Source organism: Sinocyclocheilus rhinocerous, unplaced genomic scaffold, assembly GCF_001515625.1.
Source record: "Sinocyclocheilus rhinocerous isolate Xijiao unplaced genomic scaffold, SAMN03320098_v1.1 scaffold481, whole genome shotgun sequence".
Classification (NCBI taxonomy): Eukaryota; Metazoa; Chordata; class Actinopteri; order Cypriniformes; family Cyprinidae; genus Sinocyclocheilus; species Sinocyclocheilus rhinocerous.
The window spans coordinates 73,077-99,202 of NW_015657695.1; the positions used below are offsets into that span (position 1 = coordinate 73,077).

At 37.3% G+C, this 26,126-nt stretch overlaps 2 protein-coding genes across 5 annotated transcripts in view; one reads left to right on the plus strand and one right to left on the minus strand.

Annotated features, from left to right (window-relative positions):
* Positions 1-6,008, plus strand: part of baxa (BCL2 associated X, apoptosis regulator a) — a 7,725-nt gene extending 1,717 nt beyond the window's left edge. For all 3 annotated transcript variants that reach the window (XM_016529495.1, XM_016529496.1, XM_016529497.1), the window contains 5 exons: positions 1,455-1,503; positions 1,589-1,747; positions 1,874-2,009; positions 2,097-2,201; positions 4,441-6,008. In XM_016529495.1, coding sequence (XP_016384981.1) covers positions 1,455-1,503; positions 1,589-1,747; positions 1,874-2,009; positions 2,097-2,201; positions 4,441-4,539 — 548 coding nt within the window. In that variant the 3' untranslated portion in view covers positions 4,540-6,008. The remainder of the gene's footprint in view (positions 1-1,454; positions 1,504-1,588; positions 1,748-1,873; positions 2,010-2,096; positions 2,202-4,440) is intronic.
* An 844-nt stretch (positions 6,009-6,852) lies between these two features.
* On the minus strand, positions 6,853-25,839 carry LOC107721479 (mitogen-activated protein kinase kinase kinase 14-like). 2 transcript variants are annotated; one of them, XM_016529492.1, is made up of 16 exons: positions 25,735-25,839; positions 18,975-19,206; positions 18,833-18,872; positions 18,525-18,699; positions 15,435-15,809; positions 13,830-13,964; positions 13,587-13,716; positions 13,304-13,432; positions 10,831-10,929; positions 10,583-10,740; positions 10,290-10,440; positions 9,856-10,206; positions 8,854-8,963; positions 8,503-8,641; positions 7,546-7,646; positions 6,853-7,453 (listed from the first exon to the last, which is right to left on the minus strand). In XM_016529492.1, the coding sequence occupies exons 2-16, from the start codon at positions 19,195-19,197 to the stop codon at positions 7,235-7,237; spliced, it is 2,535 nt and encodes an 844-aa protein (XP_016384978.1). In that variant the 5' UTR covers positions 19,198-19,206; positions 25,735-25,839; the 3' UTR covers positions 6,853-7,234. The 2 variants fall into 2 exon arrangements, with proteins under 2 accessions (XP_016384978.1, XP_016384980.1); XM_016529494.1 differs by lacking the exon at positions 25,735-25,839 and adding an exon at positions 21,491-21,563.
* Positions 25,840-26,126: the final 287 nt, after the last annotated feature.

The window sequence follows — 26,126 nt, forward strand, 5'->3', positions numbered from 1 at the left end:
TTGTACACGGAAGCAGCTCCAGGAGGATGACGTAGGACATCAGCGTTGCGCATGCGCCGCTCAGAAGTGACGAACGCAGAAACACAGGGGAGAGATCAAAACAAAACAACGGTCACGAATTAGAAGTACAAAACGAGGATTTGTAAAGAAAAATGTCAGAGGATTTCGATATAAGCCAAGAGGAGACTGGTTTTCCTTTGCTAAAATAAGGAAACTTTGCTTCCTTTGCTCCTGTTAACAAACAACTCCGATTGGATTCATCTGAAAGAAGGAAGTCATATACACCTAGGATGGCTTGAGGGTGAGTAAATAATGGATTAATTTTCATTTTTGGGTGAACTATCCCTTTAAATGTAGGTAATATGACTGAAATCTTAATTCATAATGTCAGTAATTTTATTTCACAAATATATACATATGTTGTTACATTTCTGTTGTAATTTTAAATGCTAGTGAAATATCACAATTATTGATACAGGCAATTATTTAAGTAAACAATTAAATAGTCAGTAATAAAAAAAGATCAAATAGATAATAAACAATAGGACATATAAATACAATACAACATAGACACTAATGAAATAAAGTGCTTTAATTTTTTTTTAAGTATTCAGTAAAAATGTATTTTTTATTTATTTTTTTATTTATTATTTTTTTCCCCCAAAACTGTTTACATTCACTCAAGACATAACTGGTGACAGTAGTTTTGAATTTTGGTGAACACTATCACAGACACAATATTTGTACAGCCTTTACAAAACACATCTATCTATAGAAACGTTTCATGCGCATTTATGACCCTAAATGATAAAAAGTCACAAAATTTCAAGAACATTTCAACTAGTGTTTCATGCAATTTAAATATGTCAAATAAGTAAAATTAGTTAAATACTTAAATAAGACTTAAAATGGATTTAGTTTCCAAGCTGCTTTTTTTTTTCTCTAGGTATCTGTATTCTGTAATGCTCAAAACACTGTCTAGGCTCACTAGTTTTACGACACAGCCTGTATGTATTGTGTTCATGTCAAGTGAAGATTTAAATTCTTTTGTTTTATTTGAATATTTAAATATGTGAACTGATACTTAAAATTAGTTATTTCTGATGCGTACTTGAGGGATTTAGCTTGCGCGAGTCTCTTTCTCCATTAGACAGCTCATGCATATTAGTTTCTTTACATCAACTTTACTCACCAGGAAACTGAAACCAAATGTGTGCTGAATTATACATACACTGCTGAGTCATGTCACAAACAATATGGAATGATTCCACTGTCAGATGCTTATCGGTTCCCTTTTAAGGTCACAATGGTGTTGTTAGACCTGTGTATTGACATTTGTACTTTTGTTTTTTATGCAGAATATATTTTAAATCCATTTTGTTTACTCTAAGTGTCTTTCCTCCTGATTTCTTTGTATTGTTTTTAATTATTATTATTATTTCCAATATCTGAAGGCGTTGGCAATGACCAGATAATTGCCTTGGGAGCTGCACTTCTCAATAAGTGAGTATCATCTTATCTCTTCTTCACATGTTCTCTGTGTTTGTTTTTGTTCATTATCTCGGTCATCTCGTCCCATCTCTCACAGCTTCGTCTATGAACGAGTTCGTCGCCATGGAGACAGTGAAGCTGAATTAACCCGAAGTCAGCTGGGTGGTGTCGAGCTGTGCGACCCCAGCCATAAACGTCTTGCACAGTGTTTGCAGCAGATTGGAGATGAACTGGATGGAAATGTGCAGCTGCAAAGGTAATGGATTGCAGAAGACATCTCAACTGTCTCTATGTACAGAGTCTCCTGCTGTGCTCAGAAATGCTCACTGGATGGCAGTGTGCTGCAATTTATCCATACCTCTCCATTGTCATTTTGATCTAGTATGTTAAATAACTCCACTCTTCAACCAACTCAAGAAGTCTTCATGAAAGTGGCCCGTGAGATCTTCTCTGATGGGAAGTTCAACTGGGGCAGAGTGGTGGCGCTTTTCTACTTTGCGTGTCGGCTTGTCATCAAGGTGAAGACCTACATAAGCTCAATCTCATATCGAAATACATTGTTTTGATGTTTTAAATATTTGTCTTTCTTATTCTTGTATTCCTAGGCTATTATAACCAGGATTCCTGACATCATAAGAACCATCATAAGCTGGACTATGTCCTACATTCAGGAACACGTTATTAACTGGATCAGGGAACAGGGTGGATGGGTAAGTCTTGACAGTGAATTCCTTGCACAGTGACTTCCTTAAAATCATGTGAAACATCGGGTGTCGATGTGATATTTTAACACGGGCCACAATGAACTTAACCAAATCCACTGATATCGTGATAAACAAAATGCAAAAAAACAACATGAACATTTAACTTATGTGAACTTAATGTGAAGCAGAATATCTCGGCTGTACTATAGACATAGAATACCGTTCAAAGGTCATACATTATGAAATTATAAAGCCATACATAGATCATATATTTTTAAAGAAATTGACGCTTTTATTCGGCAAGGACATGTTAAATTGATTGAAAGTGACAATAAAGACATTTACAATGTTACGAAAGATTACATTTCAAATAAATGCTGTTCTTCTTTCTATTCATCAAAGGATTTGGTTGTATTGTTTGGCTATGCAATTATTGACTAATGTTTATGTCAGCATAATAATTATGTCAGCAAAAAAGACAAATTGAAATGTAATTAAATTTCTAAATTAATAATCCATGGTATTAGTTTAAAAAAAAAGTACCATTAAAATATATTAATTTCTTTTTAAATAATGACTATTGTGTGTACACTAACATCAATTTGTGATTTCTTTTTCTGTACCACATGACTCATTAAAGGGATAGTTCACCCAAAAATGAAAATTCTGTCATTAATTACTCACCCTCATGTCGTTCCAAACCCGTAAGACCTTCGTTCATCTTCGGAACACAAATTAAGATATTTTTTGATGAAATCCGAGAGCTTTCTGACCCTCCATAGACAGCAAGGATCCTTACACGGCTCAGAAACATAGCAAGGAAATTGTTAAAATAATCCATGTGACATCAGTGGTTCAATCGTAATTTTGCGAAGCTACGAGGATACATTTTGTGCGCAAAGAAAACAAAAATAATGACTCTATTCAACAATTCGTCTCCTCCGCGTCACCCTATAGCGCCATTTTGGAGAGTATCACACACGTAAACAACGTATGCAACGTGTGTACGCGTATATGTTGTTTACGTTCAGATCAAAGCGTAAACAACGTAAACAGCTTATCCGTGTATGGTGCTGCTGACACAGAACTGCATACGTTGTTTACGTATGTGATGCTCTACAAAATGGCGCTATAGGGGGAAGCGGAGGAGACGAATTGTTGAATAAAGGCGTTACTATCCCTTTAAGAGAAACTTTTTAACTATTTGAATAAAATATGTAAAGCATTCTTGAGGGGGGAAAAAAACATGAAAGCAGTTTTTTTTTCTTCTATTTAAAATATTTTTTCTTTATTGTGGAAACAATCAGAAATGTCATTGAACCTAATACTTTTTGATAAAATATTATTAAAGGGATAGTTCACCCGAAAATGGAAATTACCCCATGGTACCCCATGTATATGACTTTATTCTTTCAGACAAATACAGTCGAAGTTATATAAAAAAACAATCCAGTGGATGACGTAGGTGTAGCGTAAGCTCCGGTGAGAATATGCTAATAATAGTTTTGTTTACATCAAAGGAAAACCAGTCTCCTCTTGGCTTATATCAAAATCCTCCAACATTTTTCTTTACAAATCCTCGTCGTTTTGTACTTCTAATTCATGACCGGTGTTTTGTTTTGCTCTCTCCTCTGCGCTTCCGCGTTCGTCAATACTTTTTGATAAAATATTATTAAAGGGATAGTTCACCCGAAAATGGAAATTACCCCATGGTACCCCATGTATATGACTTTATTCTTTCAGACAAATACAGTCGAAGTCATATAAAAAAACAATCCAGTGGATGACGTAGGTGTAGCGTAAGCTCCGGTGAGAATATGCTAATTTCACGAAAACAGAGTTTTGTTTACATCAAAGGAAAACCAGTCTCCTCTTGGCTTATATCAAAATCCTCCAACATTTTTCTTTACAAATCCTCGTCGTTTTGTACTTCTAATTGATGACCGGTGTTTTGTTTTGCTCTCTCCTCTGCGCTTCCGTGTTCGTCACTTCTCACTGGAGCTTACGCTTTGCCTACATCATTCGCTGGAACACCGTGAACACGTGTATGACAGTAAGCAGAAGCTAGAGATTACAGTTTATAAAGTTTGAAATATAATAATTTTTCAAAAGTAAATCTTGGGGTAATTTTCATTTTTGTGTGAACTATCCCATTGTAGCATTTTGTTTATTTTAGTTTATTTTAATTGATTTATTTTTATTAAAGCTAAATATGTGGTCAAATTTGCCCTTTTTTCTCCCACAGGAGGGAATCCGCTCCTATTTCGGAACCCCGACATGGCAGACTATTGGTGTTTTCCTGGCCGGGGTGCTCACCACAGTAGTGGTGATCCGCAAAATGTGAAAAGACTGGCAGGAAGGTGGAGAGCAAGAGAAGAGAGAGTTGAGACAACGAACCGAGTGAAACAGACCAGCAAAAGAGAACAGAAAAGATGAGGGGGAAGAGGAGGGGATCTGGAGTAGAGATACAGAGAAAAAGACAAATAAGAGAGTTGAAAATGGCCTCAACTAATCAAAAGAGAGAGAGAGAGAGAGAGAGAGAGAGAGGAGGAGGAGGAAAGAGAGAGAGTCAAGCATGATGCAGATGTCTCGAGCCACTCTTGTTACTCCTGAGCTTGTGCTCTTTCTCATCTACAACTTTAAACCTTGATAACATTTGCACTGAAAATCAGAGATTAATGCGTAAGAGTTCAAGTTTAGGCTTGATTTTAGCTATTTATTTTTAGTTTGGGCTTATGGGTGTCTAGGTTATATACAGGACTGTATTGGTATTTGATTTAATCTGTTGAAATTGTCTCAATGCAGAAATTTCTCATATTAAGTTAAGTTCTCATATTATGTTATTTTTATTTTTTGTCCTACAGTCAAAATTACATGCGGTAAATAGTTATAATAGTTTATAAATTGAATTATTATTATTAATAGGCTATATTATTATTATGATAAAAGCATAATTGTGTCTGTCTTTTTTTAGCGCACTGTCATCTGAAAGAGTAGGAATGGGCTCAGACTGTATTCTGCTGATATTTTAATTTCCTATCTCTTCCTCATCCTCCTCGTCTTTTTTTCCACTGTCTCCTCTAGTTCTTCACGGTAGGGGCTACAAAATGTCTGTAAAGTTGATTGTACTTGAAGGTTTAGCCTCTTAAGAGTTCATGAAATGTTTGCAACCGAATTTGAGAAGTGCAGCCAACCAATCAGCACTCTGGTTCTGGTATGTGGGCGTGTCTTTGTCAGCAAGCCCCTCCTACGACAGGGATAGGCAATACTAGTGACTCTTAAATGCAGTGAACTTCTCTGAGCCATGATTATCGTGTTTTTTACAGAACCAAATATTTTCTTTTTCAAATTCCTTTTGGATTCGACAATCCAAAGACTTCAGATGCAGGTGCAGATTCTTTGACGAAAAGCAGTTCGCTTGGCTTGAGCTGGTGCAAACATTCGGTCTTGCAGGACTTACAGGCCGATTAGTTGAGCTTGTCCTCTCAGCAAGGTCTTCTCATTACTGTATTTTTAAGATGGTTAGCCAGACCCACAGTCCTACTTTTACATGCAATTGTTCTTTTTTATATATACCCGTTTCTTTATCTTTTGGTTGTTTGGGTAGTTTCATATTCTTTTATTTTTGGTTCTTTCGTTGACAGTGCCTTGGCCTTTTTATGATATTAGCCACCACTTTTTCATCTTTTTCAACATCTTTGTAAACTGGTATAAAATTGTGCACCCTAAGGCAGTCTGTCTGCTGTGTGAGCCCATGAGTTTGTTTTGTAAGCCGTAAAATGAAACAATACATTGTTTTTATGGATTTCAATATAAATGTGTGGTGTGTGTTTTTTGATTTTGGTAGAGAAAGAGTTACTCTCAAATTGTCACATTTTAAAATAACAGTAAAGGATCGAAACTAGGAAATGAACATACAGGAATTATGTAGTAAATGTTAAATAAAAACTATAATATTTAAGTAGCTCAGCTTCATTAGATGCATCCTGGGATGTTTCTAACGGTTTTAAAGAAGTTCACATGTATGCTAGACACTTGATAGCCGGTTTTCCTTTACTGACCAATTCATGCTTTAAAAAAAATTCTCTCATTCTCTGAAAAATCAGTTGTCTGAAAAACGAATTGGAAGCATCAGCTTTTAGATGAAAATGTCTTTAAAATCATGAGAAACAAATTCAGCTTTTTGTTCAAACTTCCGATTGTATGTAATGCAGTGTTGTTATTGTTAACTAAAATAAAGCCGAAACAATGTAAACATTAGATGAAAACGTAAATAACTTAAAACAAATATGAGAAATGTTGCCATGACGACTAACTGTCATAAGCTTAGGTCACTGATCTTATGTAAATTATAGGTTAGTTGTTTAATTGAAATAGTAACATTTCTTACACAAATAAAAATAAAGCTAATAGAATTTTTTATAAACAAAAACTAATAAAAAATTACCAAAACCTTAACTAAACTTAAAATGAAGCTCAAAATATAAAAATTTAAAGTAGTAATAAATAGTACAAAAATTACATTGATGTAATGTGTGTTTTTTCAGCTTACTAGTTTTACTAGTTTCAAATGATTAATGCAATAAGATCATCAGTGTAATATTTACAAACACAACAATACTCAACATCTCATTAATCACAGACAATTGGGACAACTGCGAAAAAAAGTGTATTTTTATTGAAAGGCTCTAAAATACAGTTCTTAGAAAGGAGATCAGTGATTATTTCAAATTTTGTTGTACATCTTAATGCCCCACAGGTAAACCGTACTGACATAGAAAACTTACTCGATTGACTAACTTGCCATTAATCATGAAATGACTCTTTGAAGGCTCACGATGATCTTCACAACACAGCGCAACAAAAGACCTACATAGTTAAAACAACAACAAAATACTGAGAATGTAAATCAATAATATGACAATGGCTCAAAAGTTTGGCCGACGAGAGGCCCAGATGAGATTCACGAATACTAATTCAATGCACAGGTACTTTGACTGGAACAGAAAGCTTGACAGAAACAGATGGAGATGGAGAGATCAGTCTCTAGTCTCCAGCACCCCCTCTCTGATCCTCCAGCTCCATGGCAGTTTGCAGTCGGGGCCGAGGGTGCAGCAGGGGTTGTGTCCGTACTGATGATAGTGGCTGGAGTCAGGGGCCGGGACGCAGCGCAAAAACAGGCTGTTCTCTAGGACCTCTTTGTCAAGGGGCACCAAGCAACCATCCTCTGTTTGCAGACTGAACACGTTCTCTGAGATCTACACGAGAGAGAAGATTTGAACCTCTAGCAAACAAAGAGTAATGCAAATAAAACGTGTTCTATACACACACACACACACACACTGTTTACCTGATCGCTGATTCCTCTTGCAACGTGGCCTACTTTCACCCCGGGCGTCTCCCGAATGTGAAAGCATTTCCCGTCAAAGTCCCTAATATAAACATCCACCCCTGAAGAAACGAAGCACAGATGTGAGCATGGCACAAATAACCCTGATAAATGTCATCTAAAAATATCTCATACCAACAGCATGAGTGAATGAGAGTTCTTGTAGCTTAACTGTGCCAATATGCGACAGATTTATAAACACTGGTCTATGAAAAAATATACATGCTTAAATATAGGATATGTCTCTAGACTTGCTGTTTTTGATAATATTAATAAAACTGCTCTTGATTTAATTGAATGTTTCCTTATTACTGACTATACATAAGTAATTACTTGGAAAAACCTGAATAATTAACCTTTACCGCACAATATTTTCTATACTATACTGTTATGTCTTAGGAAGTTTCTATTCAAAGAATCCTGGAAAATGTATAATGGTTTGTTTCCACCAAAATATTAGGCAGTACAACTGATAGTAAAATCAGTATATTAGAATGACTTCTGAAGGATCATGTGACACTGATGCTGAAAATACAGCTTTGCATCACAGGAATTTATTGCATTTTAAAATATATTCAAATAGAAAAGAGTTATTTTACATCATAATAATATTTCACAATTTTGCTGTTTTTACTGTATTTTTGATCAAATAAATGCATCCTTGATGAGCAAAGGAGGCTTTAAAAAAGCATTTTAAAAACGCTTACTGACCCCAAACTTTTGAATGGTAGTGTATATGCCATAGTTCATGTGTATTTCAAATTTAAATAGCATAATGTTTTTTTTTCCAGGATATCGAGTATCACAAAATTCAACCAATGTTGGTACGGATTGATAACAGTTTGGTATCATGCCAACTCTTTGGTCATGTAATGATGCTTTGCATTTCTCTAAAGTAATCAGGAGTTGTTCACACACCGTCAAAGCAGCGGGGCGGGGGTTGATGTGTGGGGGCGAGCCAGTCCCTGCTGAAGCTCTGGCCATCTTGTTGGCTGTTGTAAGAAAAGACGCCTGAGCTAAGATCATCACCAGGACCGACTGACCAACGCCCTGAATCCTGGAAAGAAAAAACCCCCCTTTGAATTTCAAATAAGTTATGATTGGTTAAAGAGAGATGCTTTACTAGCAAACAACAGGTGATGGTCGTCAGGAAGTTAAACGTCACTCTTAATATCCTTCTAATGTGTTTACTAGACATGTATCAGGTTGTGAGGAATTACAGGCTGCCTCATATTCAGCATTCTGAACTTGATGCTTGGGTTTGTTTACCTTCTTGTCCCAGTATTCTCTAGGGGAAAAGCAGTCGCTACCGAGACAAGAGAGCCACTGCTCCTGCAGCTCAGCAGAATGAGGATGGGAAAGACTGCTCACGTAGAAATCTGCAGAGAGAGCGAGACAAGTGTTATAACTGGCAAAGCTGCAGTTCAGATGGCTGTAATCGCAAGAAAGGATATTGAGATTCCATCCTCATATTTTTTATGCTAATTTTGGGATATGGGATAGAAGAAATGCTAAATGACACCAAAACGCGAATAAAATATACAAAACATATACGTTTGCTTGAGGTGGATACAATTTTATTTGTTAAGAATACATGTGCATAAACTACTATATGAACACATTTACCAAATAAAATGCTGCAATCTCTTGAATAATTCACATCTAAAAAATTGTTTATTCTATATTATCATTCAAAAGTTTGGGGTTGGTACAATTTATTTTTAAAAGGAGTCTCTTACGCTCACTATGGCTGTAGGTATTTGATCAAAAATCAAAAATCAAAATCTGAAATTTTTTTCTGTTTGAATATACTTAAAAATATACTTTATTGCTGTGATGGCAAAGCTGAATTTTTACTCCAGTTACGTGATCCTTCAGAAATCATTCTAATTTGCTGCAAATATTTCTTATTATTATCAATGTTAAAAATTGTTGTGCTGCTTAATATTTTAGTGGAAAGTGATATACAGATCTTTTCAGTGTTATTTTGGAACACTTTTGATCCATTCTTGCTGAACAAAAGATATAATTTATTTTATTTTTAAATCTTACTGACCCCAAACATTTCTACAATAGTGTGTTTAATAAACGAAGTGGCTTCAAATTCCATTTCTATTATTTTGTGTCATTTTTCCCAGAAGTGACAAAGGAAACAATTTGCAAATGGTTTCTACGATTTTCTACATAAATTAAATATAGCTACTATTAGTCTGAAGAGCAGCGTAAAGCTGGCCGCTATGAATATGACGCGATCAGGTGGCGGCGGCTCACCTTTCCACAGCTCTTTTTCCGGCACTGTTGGTTCTGGCTCGGTCTTATTGATGATCTGTGGCTCAGGTGAAGTGCTTTGAATGTGGAGCAGTGACTTCGGAGGAGAGTGGTCATCGTTTCTTGTCTCCTCTGTCCGTTTCCACTGTTTTACCTTGTCTGGCTTGTCATGACGTTCCCCATCACCCGCTCTCCTCTTGTGCTCCGAGCTCATCCACTGCTGCTCAGAGTTATCAGAGGACGTGGTGTGGTGGGATGTGGTGGGTGTGGCTGAATGGGCGGAGTCTGGATTCTCTGGCTTCCCCAGTGGCTTCCGATAGGTTCCTCCTCTCGCGGGGTTGTGAAGTCCCCCCACTGCAAATAAATGTATGACTTTTTAATTGTGTAACATTTAATACACAGCCATTCGTATGTGTTTCATGGTTGTTTACTGTTACCTTCTTTAAGTGCTTTAGCAGTTTTAACAAAGAGTTCTTTGGCAGAGGCTCGTTTGTTTGGATCTTTCTGCAGTCCTGATCTTATGACATCTGCTGTATAGGAGCTGCAGTCACGTGGGATTTCCCTCACTGGCGGAGGCTCTTCTGCTATCTGTCAGCATGCAAACACAAACAATACTTTGTAAGTGACTGGTCGATGCAAATCATGTAGTTTTCACAAAACTCTAATTAAAATTAAATGTGACTTTAAAAGTGGGAGGGACTTATTTAAACGGTTTCCAATCGTAGCGAACCTTGAGGTATAGTGGGTGGGAATAGTAGCGGGTCCACGGATGACAGCCGTTGAGCATGTGCAGAAGCACACAGCAGCTGCTCCAGATGTCTGCTTTCGAAGAGCGCGGCTCATTGAGCACCACCTCGGGTGCCATATGAGTTTCTGTGCCTTTCAGACCTAAACACATACAAAAAAAGAGTTGATTCATTTATGTATGTGTCTATGTTCACTTGAAATATATTTGAGGCTATAATGAAATGTACTTACTCTTACAATAACTAAGCCCTTGTTTGTCCAATCTCTCAGAGTATCCAAAGTCACACAGGAATGCATCTTTCCCATCTTCTGACAGCAAAATATTATCCGCTGAAAATAAAGTGAGCTAAAATGTAAATAACTGTATTTTTAAGAATATAAATCAACAGGAAACTGAAATATGAAGAAATCCACAATGTGATGTACACTACCATTCAAAAGTTTGGGGTCAGTAAGATTTTTTTTATAAAATAAATTAATACTTTTATTCAGCAAGGATGCATTAATTTGATCAAAACTGACAGTAAAGACATTTATAATGCTACAAAATATTTCTATTTCAAATAAATGCAGTTCTTTCTATTCATCAAAGGATCCTGAAAAAACATTATCATGGTTTCAACAAAAAATATAAAGCATCACAACTGTTTTCAACATTGATAATAATAACAAATTTTTCTGGAGCATATTAAAATGATTTTGTGACACTGAAGACTTGAGTAACGGCTGGTGAAAATTCACCATCACAGGAAGAAATTACAGTTAGTCATAGAAAACAGTTGTTTTAAGTTGTAATAATATTTCACAATATTACTGTTTTACTGTATTTTTTATCAAATAGGCCTAAATGCAGCCTTGGTGAGCATAAAACAATTCTTTTTAAATACATTCAAAAACGCTTACCAACCCCAAACATTTTCTCCCCTTTCAAAACATCACAAACACCCATTTTTGAGGTTTTCTGATTGGGAAATGAAGGCTTAAGTTCCAGACCATCCTCAAGAGCATCTTTATGCATCAAAATGATAGTGCTTCTGCTTCAAACTGATCATAATTTGCTTCTATTTCTGTAACCTTCAGTACACTGACATTACACTTGATTAAATTACTTCATTATATTGGTTAGATTTTAGAATGGGTGCAGTACCTATATATACAGTACATATACAGTAGCCTAAAACTATAGCTATCTGACTACTAGTTTACATTAACTAGTAACCCGTACAAGTGCAAGCCATTTAAAAGGCTGTTTCATTGCATCTATTTTCACAATGCAATACTGTTGGAGTCATGCTCAATTAGACTAGCAATGTGTATTTAGAAAATAAGTATGTTTGCCAGTGGGCACATCTCTTCCCATAAGTCTCTGCTCTAGAACTGGCGACTGGACGGTTCCAGGAAAAGTTCAAATTGGAGTGTGTGAGACTTTCGGTTTCTAAATTGCAAACCACAGCTTGTTGACTGAAGAAAAAAAAAAGAGTCTAGATTAAATGACTGATAATCAGACTATTTGGACAGCAGATGGCGCTGTAGATGTCAGAGTAGAAAGGTTTGTTTTTACTGCTTGCTTGAATTGAACTGCCGTTTATCAATTTGAATGGCTGATGAAGACATAAAGCTGCTCATTTAATCTCCTGTGTCCATCTGCATTATATATGGCCAGTTCTTCAGTCAGTGTCTAGTTTCTTTCTCTTGATCTCTCAGTCTCTTCTCCCTCCCCCCTCATCTGAACCACATGAGTCATGCTGTGGGAAATTCCCAGCCCTGGGTTGCTCACATTGTACTCTGATCTCCTTTCTCTCTCTCCCCACAGGTGCTGTTTGTCTCACTCTATTCCCCGGAAAAACAACTAAACCCAGCCACAAAAGACAGCATTAGAATCAACTTAAATTCCTCAACAGCAAATCTAGTTCTTTAAATTGTTTATGGCTTTACGTAACACATTTGTTTAAAAAATGTGTCATTTGCTTACAGTGTTTTCTGTGGTAACTTTTAAAAGAACCAATTCATGAGGCAATTGTATTGCACATATATTACTCTTTTATAGCTCAGGAGGTATGGAGGCCATCAGTTACAGTAAACTTCAATGTTATTTTTGTGTTTTTACACTATTATAGTATTTTCTTTCATATTATGAATTAGTTTTTATATATATATATTCAGTTTTCATTTTAAGTTTTAGTAATAGTGTTATGTGCTTTTGTCAATGTTATTGGATTTTTTATATTTTTATATTTCTACTTTTCAGTTTTAGTCATTTCATTATTTTGATATCGTGGCATATCTGAATATACATGTGGAAATGCGAGAGGGTCATTTTATTTCACAAAAAAGTCTCAATTTCTTCCACATTTAATCTGAATTGCTGTTTAGAAAAAACAATTGCGATATTAAGGACATCTCACTTGTGATTTTTCATTTCTCTATGCGGTTTCCAAAGAACTGTGATCCCAAATAAGGAAGTGCAAAAAAAAAAACGCATGTCAACTTTCCACATAAATAACATGGAGACCTTAAATGTCAATATCATGTCATCTTTCCACATAAGTGAAATAGAGACAGTCTGGATTAGTGAAGAGAGGACAGAAAAATGCAAAATGCTCACGCTTTTGACTTTTTAAGACTCCACGTAGCTTCCACCCCTCTCAACCAATCAAATGGTTCAGTGGCATTTTTAACTATCCAGCCCACATTCTGGACGCACCTTTGATGTCTAGATGAAGGATGCGCTTCCTATGCAGGTGGTTTAGCGCCCCCAATACTTGCTGAAGGTAGTGCAGGGACAGATCCTCTGGCAGGCGGCCTCGTTCCTCCACCAGCTGTCCTAGAGAACCTAAAGAGAGTGCAATGTCATCAAACATCTCCATCTCTCCAGAAAACACTTCCTTTGAGCAAAACACCAGATATGTCAAATAAGGAACTGAGAAACAGATGAAGGAATAAAGAGGCTGTTTGTTGTGTCTACAAAGGTGCTTCTGAGCACTTACTGGATTTAAGGTCCATGAAGAGGATGATGGAAGGACCTTCACGCACCACTCCAAAGAGTTCCACCACCTGAGGAGACTGCAGGGCACTCCACGAGCCCACCTCCTCACTGCTGAAACTCACCAACGGCACCTGAAAACACACACACATGCATCTACGGATCAACAGACAGTAACTTGCATTTGAATGCCAGCAGTGCCATCTGCCGGAATAATAAGATGGACACAAAAGCAGGGCACAAATACCTTTTTGGCGGCACACATGAAGCCGGTGCCTTTGTCTTTGATGCTGTAGACCTCTCCGAAGGAGCCCTGCTTGAGAAATCTACAGCGTTCATATTCCCGTCCCTCTCTGTACTCATAATTTACTGGTTGTAGCCCCTAAAAAAAGGGATGCGAGATGTTGATGTCAAATGATGTTATGGATGTGTACTGGCCAAAACCGTTATCCAGCCATGTTACAATACACAATATAGTGACAAATATAAAAAGCTACTGTGTACATGCATTACCCATTTAGACTACCTTTTCCCTCATTTTGCATACTGTACATAATAATGTATACCTAATTCCGCTTTCATTTTTTATTTATTTAGACCAAAAAAGCATAGAATGTTTAAATCTGACACTTAAAATCTAGTTATCTGTGTGTGCACGTAACTACACTACAAAAGTTTCAAAAGTTTGGGGTCTATAAGATTTTTTAGTATTTCTAATAGATGTCTCTTATACTCACCAAGGCTGCATTTATTTGATCAAAAATATAGGGGAAAAAAACTGTAATATTGTTAAATATTATTACAATTTAAAATAACTGTTTTCTATTTGAATATAGGCATTTTAAAATGTAATTTATACCTGTGATGCAAAGCTGAATTTTCAGCATCATTACTCCAGTCTTCAGCGTCACGTGATCCTTCAGAAATCATTCTAATATACTGATTTGGTGCTTAAGAAACCTTTCTTATTATCATCAATTTAAAAAAAATTTTTTTCAAGTTTCTTGAAGAATAAAAAGTTCAAAAGAACAGCATATATTATAAATGTCTTAAATGGCACTTTTGATCAATTTAATGCATCCTTGCTGAATAAAAGTATTAATTTCTTTTGAAAAAAATATTACTCACCAAAAGTTTTGAACTGTAGTATATCTAAATTCTGTGTATTTGTTTATAAAAATAATAAAAGTTTCATTTCTTGAAAAAGTGTTACTTAGACAGGTGCAGCAAATATTCAGCCATCTTTCATAATGTACCTTATAATGTTGTAATGGCTAAATAAATTACTTTGGCTTATTTTAGAGTTTTGTTTTAAGATTTTTCAACAAATTATGCTATCTACCATGTTTATCGGTAAAGGCCATAATTTCAATACTGATGCAGCTCCACAGAATCACTGAAAATGTCTAATTTCAGAGCACATGACAAGCACAGTAAGTGTGTGAAGACGTTTTTTGTACTGTTTGCTTATTGCAAGGAAACTCCCTAAGCAGAACTAGGCTGGTGAGGTAAACATGAAACCCTGCTGAACGCAAGAAAAACAGGAAATCAAACCGCAAGTCAATTTCTGGCTGTGTACACATGCATGCATGTGTGCTTGTGTTTCTCACTCTCTCTCTCTCTCTTCCTCTCTGTATTAGTAAGCCTATGTTGTCTTTATCTGTATTGTCTTTCTAGAGGAATCAGGTTGTGTGTGCCTGTATGACTTATAGGTTGTGTACTTGTATGTCAATTTGTATCTTTGCGTGCAAGAGAACACATCTATGCATCACGCTCTTTCGGTACGAGTTCATACATGTGTCAATTTCAACATGCTTCAACGTCATATGTTTTAAATGCCATTTCAAATCACCTCTTTGAACAGGATCCCTTCATTCTTGTCGCTCTCCTCTCTCTCGTCCTCATCTCTCTCCCTCTCCTCTCTCAGCACATCTTTGACAAAGCCGTATGCAAAGCAGCGATCTTCGCTTGTTACAAAGTTCCTCAGGGCTGTAACAGCCAGAGGGCATTCAGTCTCACTTCTCAGGGGAGAATTCAGCTCCTTGCTCTCTTGGCTGTAGCTCTGGCAGCAGGGGAGTCTGGGTAAGGAGGTCCGCCGGGACTCCCACGGATAAGAGTATGACGGGCCCTCTGTTTCCTGCACAGACACCCTCTCCGTGCTGAGGCCACTGCTGCTGTATGTAGTACTACTGTTGTTGCTGCTGCTGATGCACACTGGATCTCTAACCTGAAACAACAGGACACAACAAAGTTGATTGGACTATTAGAGAGAAAGCCACTTGAAAAGCACTGCATAAAATCAATGTCAGTAAAAATTCCATTTGGACCTGTAAATGTGTCACTTATATCAAGTGCTTCAGGCCTCTAGGGAGAGCTAAAGACAAGCTTTGTTTGACTCGATAGTTAGCTAATCACTGAATTCCCTCTGAGACATTATAAAAACACAGCTGAGACTAGAGTCTAGTTTTAAATCAACAGGTAATCTTTATATATATTCAGTTGGAAAACAGTGTGCGTCCTACCTAGGTAACACTTTTAGACACCAGCAAAACTACGCTGATAAGATACAGAGAAAACCTAAGGCTGTTTCACATGCATCCCTCATGTATTACGTAATGCCAGGGTGCACTGTGATAAGATCAGTGAAAATGTGCAAGTAGTAAATAACCATTTTTATATTTACTACTGAACAGTATCAACAGAACTTGTGCCGTTATATTAGAAATGCACTAATTCAGTCAATATTAGGTTGTGCTTTGTGCTTATTAGTTTCAATCTGTTATCTTAGCAACATGCTAATGTCAGATACTGCTGGATTCAACTGCTTAGTTCATTAACAGAGTTAAGGCCTGTTCACACTAAGAACAATAACTATAATGTGAAATGTATCAGCGTCTGCACCAATTTGGCTGACAATGTTTTTACTGTTCATCAGCTGGAAAAAAAATTCTAAAAGTGATTCCAATTATACTGTTCCTCTGTCGTTATCATTATAGCTGTGGTGTGGACTATCTTACAGAATTAGAATGATTATTAAAATGTTACAACTATAGTTATCTTAATGCCCTTGTTAAGTCTGTCTGACGTCACACGTGCCCTTTTCTGGGTCCAAGCGCTTTATCAGATCCCAAAAAGCAAACAACAGTCCATTCTAATTGTGCTACACTACTACTCAGTTAATTTTGACAGACATTTTTGATTTAGTCTTAGTCTTTATCTTGACATACTGAGACTAGATATGCAACCGCCCCTTATCCGATTGCAATCCAATGACAGGGACGCACAGTTTGAAGGACAAGACAGTAGCCTATAGGATGTATTTTGAATGTCTGCTAGTCCTCAAATAACATTATAGTCCCGTCTCGTCTTGTTAACGAAGACGCGGCATAAATTTCGTCATAGTTTTTATCATCAGATATTAGTTTTAGCTCGTCAACGTCTCTCTTAAGCCCTATTCGGATGGGACTGGTTTTACAGGGGGTCGTTAGAGAAATTTGTGTTTCACAGATGTACTTGGTGATTTTAACCCGTCCGAATCTACCACGTCTATGTTTTTCTCACACAACCGCTGTAAAAATTCCAGAGCAAATTGCCTACTGTTTTTCAGCAAACTCAGTGATCCTCTGAGAAAACTAATCCCGTCCGAATGCGAATGTCTGTGATTGCCGGCGATATTTTTTTTCACAACGCATTTCCTTGTGTGTTTTGGCCAACGTGAAGTACCGTAGATGCTCTTACTGCACGCATGTTTGATATATTTGCTTCCCGGCAAAGAAATAATAATAAAATAACAATAATAAAATCAAGAGCCAGATCACGTAAACTGTTAAGACTGGCTATTGTAATATCAGCGTCAGGTAAGATTACTCACGTTCATTTCTGCACTCAATTACATGTTTTAATTACAGATGTACCTTTATGAAAATCAAACATGGGTTTACTACAAAAAAAAAAATTGTTCAACTAAAGTAACCACACATTAACATGGTTTTGCTATACTAGCCATTTAGCTTCACCATGGTATTTGTGTGATAATACTAATGGTAATCAATCCGAATGACTATACGCAATGCACACATACAGAGCGCGTGATCTCTGTGACGCCCAGATGCAGTAGCCCCTCACTGCAGAACAAAGATCCAGTGGGCGGGGTTGGATCCACATCTAGGGGGTGGAGATGGGTGGGTTTAGGGATCAGGGGGTGGAGACGGGTAGGTTTAGGTATATGTAAGGTGGGAGGAGTTGGATCTGGATCCAACCTCGCCCCCTGGATCTTGTGTTCTGCAGTGAGGACCATCTCCCCAGATGTACAAAACAGACCCTACCACCTCTGTAATAAACACGGAGATGTTAGTCCCGTCCGAATTGGTACATGAAAATCGCAGACGTCAGGTGGTAAGAATCGAAACTCAAATGTAGTTTAGAAAACTAGTCCCGTCCGAATAGGGCTTTAGTCACAGAAAAAATCTTCGTCAACGAATATTTTTCATCGTCGTCTTCGTTGACGAAATTAACACTGCTACTACTGATAAATCATGATCCTAACCTTTATCTTCATATGGAAATCTCAGTTGGACAAAGAGTGATTCATCTTTTGTGAATTGTTAAAATATTAGTGGCCAGGACAAATGCTTAGCTTACAGATGTGCTTTAAATTAATTATGCTCATTAACGGCTGTTGAGATAATATTGAGTCAGTATCAAAACTGAGTAGAGGCTCGGACCCGGAAACAGAATTCGATATGTCACAATTGAACAAGTGTCGTACTTGACATAAACAACGACCCTTTAATGAATATAAAGAGGATTTAGATAGTAAGCATCAAAGCAGCACATTACGTTTTGGAACGAAGCCATTGAATATATCTTTTATTGAACTCAAACCCATTTGTGTAATGCCCTCCCCTCAGCTCTACGGTAATTACAGTTAATTCAGTCTAACCTGAATGAGAGATGAAGAAAGGCACTCGCCGCTGTCCTGTTCTGGCACTCCAGTGACTCCCACGGACTCACTCACTCGGCTGTCCTTCTCGCCCCGCTTTCGCCGATGTTTCTTATGCCGTTTCTTTCTGGGCCGACTGCGAGAGATGGTTCCAAGAAGCGACTGGGAGGAGATGCTAAAATGCAACCCGTTTTGTGGTGATAAATAAATGTCAGAAAATAAGTTAGTTGCCGTGATATATTAAGTCCTGATATTAAAAGAGAACATAATGGAACACGCGATTGTGTGACAATCACATAAGACTTTACCTGCCATTGGGGCAGAACTCCTGTGAATCCTGGGACTCACCTGTAAAAAAGAAAAACAATTTAGCCCAAATGTATATTTGGATAAAACACTGACAAATCAGTGAAATCAAATGAGTTTATCCGTTTCAGTCTCGGTACTTACACTCTGCCTGTGCAATAATGGACTGTTTCTCGGTTCTCTGTGTCCACTCATGGTCGGCAGTTCCACGATACATGGCTGTCCAGATGTTCAACTGATTTGTTTTGTCCCGCTCTCCTTTGCTCTCTGTGCGAGAGGCTGGGCCCGAGCTGGGGCAGTTGAGAGCTTTGATGTCCCTTTGGGCCATGTGGGAGAACGGGACAGTGGAGTTCAAAATTCGCTGCATCCTGAAATTCTACAAAACAAAAAAAAAGATCAATAAACCAATTCAGTCTCATATTGCTCATTCGACAGAAGTAGCATTGGATGTGTATCACTAAACCTCACAGTGCTTAAATATGGTCTGTCATTCTCTTTTTGTCTCAAGCACACACACACACACAGCCCGATCGTAACCGTTTTGTGGGAAAAAGATCCCACACACCTGGCCTTCACTAACCGGTGCTGGTTATGCTGACTGGCAGGGGAGGGTATTTTCTTTCAAATACAAATTCATTAAATCTTCTCTCTAACAATGATCGGTCACAAAGCCTGAACTTTGTACCTGCTAAAGGCAACAGAGGACACTGCTCTCAGTGTTTTCAGTCAACACAAAGACTCTATTCTTCACATTAGCACTTCCTGCTCCTCAAGGTTGATCTGTGGAGCGGGAGGAGCCGCTGAGGGCGAAACATGAGCCTTCTGCTTATCAAAATGAAGGCAGGCGCTGTGCGGCTCACACCACCACTGCTGTGTTTTGACACTGTTTGACGGGATGATGTTGTACAACCCACGATAAAATAAGCTCACCAGTTTTGAGAACTCATTTTGGAACTGAAAAAGTCCTAATTTAGAACATTATATCAGAGCATTATCTCTGATGAATTACAAAAGTAAGTTAGCTTGTTATCACAAACTTAACGTCAGTGACTACTTCTCACTATTTCACTGTGGGTACATGTGGGGGGTAAACGTATCAAAGATCTTTTTTCCTTGTTTGACAGATCTATGATACATTTTCAAATCAAATTCCTCAGAAGGTGTGGTTCAAATTTTTTCTTCTAGTTCCTCATTGTTTTGAAATACAGTAGTGCTTTTGTTAATGGAATGTAGTATGTATGAGAAATAGCAGTTGAGCCTTGCCTTAAGCATTAAACTTTGGTCTGTATTTTATGTCTTTTGGACATGAATGATGCCACTCAGAATATCTTAAGGTTGGAATACACTACACGACTTTTGCCATGATTTCTCCCCCGATTTACAGTCTGAAGTAGTTGACGCTAGTCGCCAAAAGTGAGAGCCTGCCTGCAGACTTGAGTTGACAGCATTCACAGAAAATCACATTGTTTATGATAGTCCCAGACTCTGATTTTTGTAACTTCACTCTGAATCCATCCAGTCGGTGGATATCAAACCTGTTTGATATTTAGATCCGATTTTAGAACACATATTGTTTTCACGCATCTAGCAACAAAACAAACGTTTCTGCATTAGTTTGTTGGGATCTGAACAATTTTAAAGTCTGGTAGTGTGTGATCCTCAGTCGTTTAGTGTACGATGGCCAGTTTTTTCCTCTGTGACTGTTTACAAAGCTGGTAAGTGTATGATGCCTAGCGTTTTAAAATATGTTCGGAGTCATATAGTGTATTCCAGTCTTTAGCAACTGTATAGCAATAAGTTAAAACTACTCAGAACACCTTAGCAACTGCACAGCGCCCCAGAACACTTTAGCAACCACACTGGCATCTGCTCACGTTACTCTAGCATTGTGGTGGCAGGCCCACATTTTCTTGTTTCTAGCTTTAATAAATGTGCACTCATTTAACTAAATAACATTGCATTTATAAAACGAATCATAGAGGCAAACTGAAAAATATAACTTATTTGTAGTAAGATAATTATTCCTAAAGGCTTTTCACAACATAGGTACTCTAAAATCTGAACAAGCAAGTATTTTTGTTCCATTCAGCTGGAAAGATCTGCAAAACCTGGAGAAACTCTGCAAGGTCTCACGCAGTTACAGCATGTTGCATCAGTGAGCCTTTATATGACCCCAGTTAATCTGTCCCACACTCTCCCTTTTCCTTTCCCTTTCCCTCTCTCTCTTATACCTCTACACTAAGAGAAAACAGGCCTCCATCTAAAACCAACGTCATCCGTGTAGATGCTGCCAAAGGCTTATTGGCTGCAAGGAGCCGAATCCTCCATTTTGATAGCTAATGGAGAAGCTGTTACGTCATCCAAATGACTTCAGAGAGCACTCACAGCACTGTGGGAAGATAAAAATCCATCCGACAGTAATCCATACATAAGCAATGGAAAAATGTTGCAAGAAAGTCATGCAGTCGAGCAACCTGTAGTTCCTCAAACGTTCCTCACGCTGAGAGCAGTTTCACATGAGACCCCAGCAGAGACTGACACTGCTGCTTACTGTCCTTTCCATTACAGTTCAGCCATCTGCATTCAATGATGATTAGCAAACACTCACCCATTTTAATCAGGCACACAAGAAAAAGCAAAAGAGAGAGAGGAAAACGTACTGCTTTTTAAATGCAGCTTCAAATGCATAGAGCAAAGCATGAGAGATCTCGTATGATATGATCCAAACACTCGTGTACTAGCACTATCACAGCCGTCCCTAGTCCCTCCTCTCTCTCTCTCTCTCTCTCTCTCTTTTAGTCAGCTACACCTCTGACGATTGATCCCGCTGGCTCTCTGCCATGTTGAGAGTGGCTGCACTCTGATTGTATAGAGCTGATTTACGGGAAATCCATCTCCATTTCCCCTCCTCCTCTTCGGGCTGCAGTCCGGCTCTCAGTAACTTCACCTGCCTGACAGCCTCTCGTTCGTTAACTGAGCTTTCTCTTGTACAAATAGATCCACCTCAAACCCTTCATTTCCATTTGTGTGTGTTTTTATCATTTATCATCTTAAAGGGGTAGTTCACCAAATTAAAATTCTGTCATCATTTGCTCACCCCCATGTCATTCTAAACCTTTATGACCGATTTTCTTTGTGGACAATAAAAGATATTTTGAGAAACCAATGTTCTTTAAAATATCTTCTTTTATGTTCCACAGAAAAAGTGAAGTCATAGGTTTCAGACTACATGAGGGTGAGTAAATAATGACAGAATATACATTTTTGAGTGAACTATTCCTTCTTTTTACCTAATTCTTTCTTGCAAGAAGGCGGGCATCGCTCAACCAAACATTGACAGATTTTACTGGTAAGCAGTGGCATTTAAAATGTCCAATTTGTATTTTGTAGAGACTTCTCAAATTGAGAAAGGTCAGATCTTGCTCATCTACTGTAACCTCACAATTTGCTGACGTCAAGTTACTCGTCACTGGATTTCCATATCAAAGCCTACATCCAAAATGCTGTCGTAATATCCTACTCAATACTTTTTTACATGTAGTACTAAGAAGTTATCCAAATATAAATATTGCTGATGACAAGACGAACTTGTTTGACTGCTTCACTGAATGGTTTTCAAGTTAGAAATAACTTTGTCAGCTAAAAGGTATGTCAATACAATAGACAACCTCATTTCATTACATCACTATTTTCTCTTTGAAGGAAATGGAGCTGAAACATTTTAATGACATTAAACATTTTTCAGAAGTTACACTACCATTCAAAAGTCAGTATTTTTTTTTTTAAATAAGGAAATGAAAAATTCAGCAAGGATGCAATAAAATTGATCAAAAGAGACTAATTATTATGTTACAAAATATTTCTGTTTCAAATTCTGTTCTTTCAAACTTTCTATTCATCAAAGAATCCTGAAAAAATGTGCTACGGTTTTCAGTAAAATATTAAAGGGGTCCTATTATGCTCTTTTACAATGTCTTGAATTTGTTTTGGGGGGTGTACTAGAACATGCTCTCATGCTTGGTGGTTCGAAAAACGCATTATTTTTTACATAATTTACATATTACAATACCTTTCTCCCCATCCTGCCACAAACGGCTCGATTAGTTCCGGGTTTGATGAAGGCCCGCCTTCCGAAAAACTTGTCTGATGCACTCAACCAAGCGTTCTAACCACGACCTTGCCCCTCCCCACCCCCCAACCATTCGAATTTCCGTAGGCGGGAATTATTTTAATGATATTCTAATGGACCGCTTTGTGATATCACAAAACCCGGAAAACAAACTCTGTAGTCCAAACGAGCCGTTTGTTGTAGTTCTTGAAAATGATTTTTTTTTTTAAACGAAATATCTCCCTTTGGAGTGGACTTTGAGATTTGTAAGTTTGAAGATCTTTTTTATGCCCAAACATACACACTACACACTGACTAAAATTCAAAAAGTGAAAAAGCATAATAGGACCCCTTTAAGCAGAACAATTGTTTTCAGCATAATAAAAATGTTTCTTGAGCACCAAATCAGCAGACTAGAGTGTGATTTCTGAAGGATCATGGGAAACATGACTTTTTGCTGTATTTTTGATCAAATAAATGCAGCCTTGGTTAAGCACAAGAGACTTCTTTCGAAAACAGCTTACCAACCAAAACTGTTAAATGGTAGTGAATTATTCACATAATAATCGCACATCTGTATATTATTCAAAGCGAGAAAAAACAACTAGCAAAGTCAATTTCACACTGCAAACCTTTTCTAGGCACATTTGTCACAGTCAATTAATGTTCAGGCTACTACAGAACCGGGAGTTATGCCACACCCTGCATCTGTCATTTCTAATTAACAGTTCAGGGAAATGGTGCGGTTTGGCTTATAACGCTCAGACAAAAACTCGTTATCGGACGTTAACATTTCATCAACGCATCAAAACTCACAGCCTGTAATTATCAACCGATTCAAAAAAATGTAGACTTGCAGGTTCTGCATTTTTTTTAAATGTCGAAAGTTTTTTTGCAGAAGTGAGAACACACAGCTACAGGCAGATGAGGAAGAAAACACAAAAAGATTCAACGATCTATGGCATACAGAAGTGTGGATGTTTCGGACCGCTCAAAAAGGAACAGTGTGGTATTGAGGCCAGGGACAGGGCCGAGAAGAAATACACACACATGCTAAGAGGTATAATGATAGCCTTTTACCACTGAAGTGTGTGACAAAAAACATTGGTTTAACCTTCGGGAATGTCCACTTCACAATGACTGTGTGTGTGTTTGTAAGACCAGACATTAGGCAATTACACAATCTTTATCACTTCATAGACAAACGGTACTAAGTGGTAAAACAGTGATTTTCTTGGAAAAGGTGACACTTGGGTGTGCATGTTTGTATATGAAGCTCCATCACTTATAAATGTTATAAAACTACTGCCATTTTACTTTACACATTCAAAAAGATGGTTGAAAGTGCAAACAGGTTGAAGCATGAAAACCAATTTTCCAACTTAACACAAGACACTACAGGTGGACAGGGTAAAACTAATAAATATCACCCTACTTTCCCAGTTAAATCAATCACATTGTATTTTTGTATTGCAAGTTTTCTGAAATGTTGTTTACATATGCAAATTAGGAAATATCTTAAAAGTGCACTAATTTGCATACATTTCCAAAACGGATACAGAAAATTGGATACATCCAGGTTCAACATTCACGATTTTTTTTTTTGTTGACATATTAAATCCATCATTCCATAAATCAGAAAATACTGTCAACATCTGAGAAATTAAAAAAAAATCACGTTTTAAGAATAAAAATTCATATAAACCAGGTGAATAATAGATGAACAACCAGCTTGGAATAAAGATAGGAATAAAACTGTAAAGTTTGGTGTAAGTGAATTGGCATGAGGGGAAAAAAATTATTTTAAGAAAAAATGCCTTTCAAGATATCTATTGTAATTGAAATCTACAGATGCAAATAAATAAATGGTTATAAATTAAACACTTGAATGTGTATTTTGGATGCTTGTTTTCTACTAGTCTGAAAGAAGAAGACGTGTTATGGAAACAAAATAGCCTCAAAATTGACCAGTGCATGAAAAAAAAAAAAACGTTTTGCTTGTAGTGTATTGCCTTAAAGGAAAACAGATTGAAACACACATTGAGACATTAAGCAGTGACTCACCCACGCCCCCACACATGAACAAGATGCTTTTGGCCTGAGTAAGTCCTGCTAAAGTCTAAACTCAGGGACTGTGGAGGCCTGCAAGTTCTGGACCTGTTGCTCTGCCCACTGCAAACAGACCCCTGAATACCTGTCAGGGGCCCCTCTGCACTTTTAACACCAAGAGACACACAATACATAAAAGGCTGTTGCTATGAAACACTATTTCCATTTCATTACATAAAGGCTTTCGAGGATAGACATTAAACACGTGACAATAGACTTTGCACTTATGTACTGTATATGACGGGGATGTGGACTGTACTACAGTAGATCCTTGCACACTCAAGGCAAATGTAAAAGTTGAGCAACTGAATATATGATGGCTATTTAATTAATGTTACATATAATATGTAGAGAAACATAACTTTTTTCTTACACATTTCACATCCAAGAGATTTGTGCAAGAAAATCCTTTTCCCAACGACTTAATTCCTCAGTTATCTTTTAGACATTTATATTAACAATCTTTTGAAAGTTCGTGAGTTTTTGCATGAAGAAAAGCATTAAAACATTGTTAAACGATGAAAGGCAGAAGCGTCTAACTTCCTCCTTCGCGCCTCCGCCATTTCGCACAAAATCAAGAGAAAATCCTCCGAGACAGAATTGAGTGAATTCAGCTCGTGTCCCTATTAAAACAGGCCTTCGTGACGGACACTATAAGGGTAATTCAGTAAAGTTAAGGGGACTTACCTTAATAGTTTTTAATAAGACAGGAGAATGTGTCTTGTGTCGGACGTTGTCGATCTCTTCTGGTCGCTTTGAGACAGGAAGACGAAGGATGCGTGTCAAATCCTAGTAAGCTGCCTACATAGCAGTGTTGCCAGATTGGAAATGTCCAAGTATCGTACCAGAAGCTCAAAATTATCGTATTTGGAAGAAAATTATCGTAAACGAGTAAAAACGTACAGAATACAGCTATTTATCTACTAGACAAAAACAACAACTTTTTGACACAACCTTCAAATTACCACAATAAATAAATAACTATTCTAGGGCCCTATGAAATACGTTTTATTTTTTCCCAAATTCCATTTATTTATTTTTTATTCCAAATTTAAATTTTTTTGGATTCTGTTTTTTTT